The sequence below is a fragment of the Rhinatrema bivittatum genome, chromosome 1 (genome assembly GCF_901001135.1).
Source record: "Rhinatrema bivittatum chromosome 1, aRhiBiv1.1, whole genome shotgun sequence".
NCBI classification, from domain to species: domain Eukaryota; kingdom Metazoa; phylum Chordata; class Amphibia; order Gymnophiona; family Rhinatrematidae; genus Rhinatrema; species Rhinatrema bivittatum.
In genome coordinates this window covers 787,701,959-787,707,958 of record NC_042615.1, presented here as the reverse complement: position 1 = coordinate 787,707,958, position 6,000 = coordinate 787,701,959, and the positions used below count along the sequence as shown (strand labels likewise).

General features: G+C 44.2%; 1 protein-coding gene across 1 annotated transcript in view; it reads left to right on the top strand.

Annotated features, from left to right (window-relative positions):
* Positions 1–327: 327 nt before the first annotated feature.
* LOC115078026 (elongation factor 2-like) overlaps positions 328–6,000 on the top strand; it is a 262,581-nt gene continuing 256,908 nt past the window's right edge. The window contains exon 1 of the mRNA XM_029580602.1: positions 328–460. Coding sequence (XP_029436462.1) covers positions 338–460 — 123 coding nt within the window. The 5' untranslated portion in view covers positions 328–337. The remainder of the gene's footprint in view (positions 461–6,000) is intronic.

Below are 6,000 nucleotides of genomic sequence, written 5' to 3'. Positions count from 1 at the left end.
ATGTAAATTATGATCCATATTCACTTTGATATTGGTGCACTATTGTAAACCGTTATGATGGTAAATAACTTAATGACGGTATATAAAAACTCTTAAATAAATAAATAAATAAATAAATATCGTAGAGGGAGCCGGGGAACCCGGTGTGAGCCCCTGCGGGGGAGAGCGGGGAGCTCCTGCGGATGAGGCGTCCCTCAGCCCTGACGCCAGGCCGCCTCCAGCGCAGCGTGACCCCGATCAAGTTACTCCCCAGTCGCAGGTCGATGATGCGGCCGGTGCGACGGGGGGGGGGTGGGGGTGGTGGAAATTGATTCGGAGCAGACACCGAGAGTGAAGGATGCCACCCGAGAGGATGGAGTGGCGTCCTGGAGGAGTCCAGAGATGGTGGCTGGCCTCGGAGAGGGAGTGGAGGGGTCGCTGCCAGATGGAGTCCCAACTACTATACCAACCGTCGTCGATGGTGAGTCCCTGACTTTAACAGCAAGACCGGAGGCAGTGACACTTGAGTCACTGTGGGATTTAATGGTGGGCCAAGGTCAAGCTATAAAAAGACTTGAAAATAAAATGGACTCTCTGAACTATAATTTCCAGCAGAGATTATTAGATGTACAAACTCAAGCCACTGAATTTACAAATAAAGTTTCTGAGGCTGAAAGAAAGATTCAGTCTCTTCAAGTGGTAAATGCAGCTGTGGTGAGAGAACAAATGGCCTGTTCTAGGTGTCTAGAAGTCCTGGAAAATAACATAAGACATCTCAATTTACGGTTGCTAAATTTCCCTAAAATAGCTGGAGAAATTCCATTTCTTACTCTGAAGAGATTGTTTAGGGAAGGTCTGGGATATACAGAAGAAAATATGCCTTCAATAAATTTCTGCAAATTTGTGAAAAACAGACCTCCCAATTTAATGACTACATCAGCTCCAGCTATTCCGTTGAATCTGACCAGTTTTCTGGAAAACTCAGAGACAGATGTTTTTGAAAGAAGTACATTATTGGTGGCATTTATATCTGTACAAGATTTAAATGGAGTTATGAAAAATTACTTTTGAAAGTTTCCACTATTTTTCTATGGTCAGCCTATATGTATTTACCCCGATTTAGCACAAATTACTCAAATCAGAAGGAGAGAATTCCTCACTTTAAGGCAGGATGTTATTTCACTAGGCTATACCTTTATGCTTCGATACCCCTGTAGGTGTACCTTAAGGAAAGGAGATGAGTGTTTTATTTTCTTTCAGGTAGATCAACTCCGTCAGTTTATAGATGCCCGTAGGCCCACTACATCTTCCCCGGCTGATGCGGGGCTATAGTAAAGTAAATGATTCCAGTTAGTCTATGCTATGATAAATATTATTTATGTTTCCTAAACGTCTCTCATTTAAATTTCCCTTGCCTCCACTTTGAACTAAGGGATTACTACATAAAAATAATGACAAATGTGTAGAAAAATAAGGTATGAATTATTTTGGATATGCCTTATCTGCTGTTTATTAAGAAATTGGATTTAAATAGGTTTGATATGGAAATGAGTTATAATTTCCTATTAGAATTTATTTCCTGTATTCATTATTTTCTGTATCCAGTAATCTGTAATCATACCTTAAATATTATTTATTTATTTATTTATTTATTTATTTATTTAGCATTTTTCTATACCGAACTTCATGACAAGCTTAATATCAGGCCGGTTTACATCAAACTTAGGGGTTAACTGAACATAACCATATAACAGGAAGGCCGAAGCGCAGATACAAATAACAGGGAGAATGAACTTGGGGGCTAGAGTAGCCAGGAAATAAAGGACAGAAACAACTGGAGAATGAGAACGTATGAATGTACAGTGGCTGGGTCGGTCATTTAGTCTATTGGGTTAAATGAAAGAACTGTTGTTTATGAAAAAGGATAAATAAAGTATTAAAAAATAAATAAATAAATACATGTTAATAAATTCAATTCAATTCTACCTGTAGGCTTTGCAACAAGTTTCAAAGAAAAATACACATATACATTTATTGTGCCTCCAGACATTTGCTCCTACTTTTTGTGCTATTTTCTATGGAAAACAACCTGTAGACTTGAAATTACATTATTTTTAGATCTTGTCCAAAACAGGCCTCCAGGAATGCCTTCTCTAAATGCAAAAAGGTATGTGTGTTGTAGAACACCATGTACAATTGTCACTATATTAAAGGAGGGTAATATTCAGACAGACAGCCAATTTACACACACAAAAGCAAAATGACCCCTTTAATAGTCTAAATCACTGTCTTGTATATATTAAAGATACCTGCTAATGGAAGCATTGCCTTACATATTGGAGTGTGAGGACTGCAAAGTAAATGAAGATATCTTTGAAAATACAAGATGATTCTTGTTTATAAAAAGATATTCAAGGAATCTTGTAACATGCAGCTGATTGCTAAATGTTCCCTGATTTTCTGTAGCCAAAAAATAAAACCTCAAGATAAATATCCTATGATTTTCCTAACATGTAGACCAGGGGTCAGGAACGTTTTGGCTGAGAGAGCCATAAACGCCACATATTTTAAAATGTAATTCCATGAGAGCCATACAATATGTTTAAAACTAAATACAAGTAAATGTGTGCATTTTATGTAAGATCACACTTTTAAAGTACAATAAGTCTCTGAAAATATTACACCAGGCCTTAAGACACCAATACATCTCCTATTAGGAAAACAGACCAAGTCAGGCTGCTATAGAGTCCTACACAGAAACTACACGCCAGCAGAAAACTTCACCTGAATCACGTGCTGTCCCTCACCTAACATAGAATAAAGAGACCAAAACGCATAACAAGAAGCATGCAGAAAAAACTGAATTGGAAACTGCAACAAGCCAGAGTCTCTGTATGCAGTGTAACAAAGGAAAAAAGAAACATCACCCATCCTTATAAAACAAATCAAGAAATATAAAATAATCAGCAGTAAAACTGTACTAACAAAAAGAACATATTTCGAAACAGCTGATGAGTGGAATATCCAATAATTAAAAAACTCATATAAAACATTTCCAGATACCAACAAAATATTTCAAAATAGCAGACACAAAGACCCAGTAATGAAAAATAATAAGGATACAAAAATTTTTTTGCTCTGCATACCTGGGAACGTTTGATATCCAGGTGTCCTGAGATTGTTCTGAATTAGCAGGAGGTGGGGTGGTTTGCTTGGAACTTTCTCCTCTCTCAGTCACATACCAGCGCTCTCTCTCACACTGGCTCTCAATGACACACCTATACACACATGCTCTCAGTACTCACATATACACATGATTTTTCTCTCTCACTTATATAGGCTCTTAATTACACATTTACACACATGGGGGCGGATTTTAAGAGCCCTGCTCGCCTAAATCCGCCCAAATCCGGGCGGATTTAGGCGAGCAGGGCCCTGCGCGCCGGTGAGCCTATTTTACATAGGCCTACCGGCGCGCGCAGAGCCCCGGGACTCGCGTAAGTCCCGGGGGTTTCGGAGGGGGGCGTGTCAGGGGCGGGGCCGAGCGCCGCACCGTTTTTGGGGTGTGTCGGCAGCGTTTTGGGGGCGGGCCCGGGGGCGTGGTTACGGCCCAGGGCGGTCCGGGGGCATGGCCGCGCCCTCCGTACCCGCCCCCAGGTCGCGTCCCGGCGTGCTAGCGGCCCGCTGGCGCGCGGGGATTTACGCCTCCCTCTGGGAGGCGTAAATCCCCCGACAAAGGTAAGGATGGGGTTTAGACAGGGCCGGGCGGGTGGGTTAGGTAAGGGAAGGGAGGGGAAGGTGAGGGGAGGGGAGGGCAAAAGAAAGTTCCCTCCGAGGCCGCTCCGATTTCGGAGCGGCCTCGGAGGGAACGGAGGTAGGCTGCGCGGCTCGGCGCGCGCCGGCTATACAGAATCCATAGCCTTGCGCGCGCCGATCCCGGATTTTAGCGGATACGCGCGGCTCCGCGCGTATCTACTAAAATCCAGCGTACTTTTGCTGGCGCCTGATGCGCCAGCAAAAGTAGGCCAAATCGCGCGGTTTGAAAATCTACCCCATGCTGTCTATCTTTTCACGCTTACACACACACACAGGCTTTCAATCACATAAATACATGCTGTCTTTTTCTCTCACACACAGACTCTCATTCACATGCTTACAAACATGTCCTCTCTTTCTCTCATTTACACACAGGCTCTCAATCACATACTCACATGCTCCCTCACCTAAATCAGCTCTCAATCACACACAGACACACATGATCTCTCTTACTTATACACACAGGCTCTTAATCATACATACACATGATTTCTCTCACACACAAAGGATCTCAATCATACACACATACTCTTTCACACAAATAGGTTTTCAATCACAAACTTACACATACAGGTTCCCAATGGTAAACTTACATTCATGCTCTCTCTCTCTCTCTCACAGGCAGGCTCTCAATCACAGACATACTCTCTTTCACATGTACAGGCTCTCAATCATTCACATACATGCAATCTCTCTCACACACACACACACACACACAGCCCCCCCCCCCCCCCCCCGCGGCCCGGAAGAGGAAGTGAAGAGTATCGGGTGCGTGCGCGGCAAGAAGAGGCCACGCTAGTGCGCTCGGCATCGGCCTCTTCATTTTCAGCCCTCTCGGAGGCGGAGTCCCATCGGCCGCGGTTGAAGCTCTCCATTTTCCTCCGAGCCGCGCTGCAGTCTTCTTTTCTTCGGGCCGATGCCGAGCGCACTAGCGTGGCCTCTTCTTGCCGCGCACGCACCCGATACTCTTCACTTCCTCTTCCGGGCCGCGGGGGGGTGGGAAGAAGAGAGCACGCCGGTGCCGCTGACTCCAGCTGTCCTGCCGCGTTCCGCCCGGGCTGACAGCATTTTAAGCCCGGGCGGAGGAGGACCGGGGAGCAGCTGGGTCAGCGGGAAAGTGTGGCGACTGTCTGCGAGCCAGATGCAGCCCTCATAAGAGCCATATCTGGCTCGCGAGCCATGGGTTCCCGACCCCTGATGTAGACAGATGGACTTGGGAGCAGTGGATTATGCTCTCCTGCCAGCAGATGGAGGTGGAGCAAGCTGATATCACAGTATATATACTCCTGCAGTGACCCCAGCCTGCCGGTATTCTCTTTATCCCAGGACAAGCAGGATGCTAGTCCTCCCATATGGGTGATGTCACTGACGGAGCCCTATCACGGAAAACTTTCTGTCAAAGTTTCTAGAAACTTTTGACTGGCACACTGAGCCCACTGAGCATGCTATGATATTCTCAGCCACAGGGGTCTCCCTTCAGTCTTCGTTTTTCCACGCTGCTTTAGCATCGCGGAGTAGGAGCCTGTGTGAGATTTCTCACACAAATTCTGATTAAAAATCAGATCAAAATTCATTTTTTTCTCTCCCACAATCGGGGTTTCCCTCGCTACCACCGACTGGTGAGTAGATAAATTCTCTTCCATCTCATTTGAGTTTGAGAATTTTTTCTTCAGATATCCATCGACGGCTGTCGGGGTTATCATGGCTACTGGATTTAAAAAATGTCTCAAATGTAATCAGAAACAAACAAAAAAAAAACCCAAAAACAACAAAAAGACCCTGTGTGTTTATTTATCAATGCTGTGCCAACTATAAGTAAACTTACTTAGAAGATGCCGCATCAGCAAGCCAGGCAACGGCAGTTTGGTGACTTGCCGTCTGGACTACTCGTCACTTGCGGCGTGCTTTTTTAGAAAAGTGTTTTCAAAAGTCCCAACTTTTAGAAAAGTGTTTTCAAAGTCCCGATAATTTTAAGAAAAGGACACATCTGTTTCCTGAAGCATGGTTGAAGAATAAAGCCCCACAACAGCCGGTGTTTCGCGATACAACTATCGCTTCTTCAGGAGTAATTTTGAGTTAAATCTCAGGACAGATGCTGTTAATTTAAGAAATATATATCAAACAAAATGATTTCATAACAATGAAATGGATACTTAACTTAAGATGTCACAGCAACACAAACCTTCTTCTCGGACGCGAACGTCT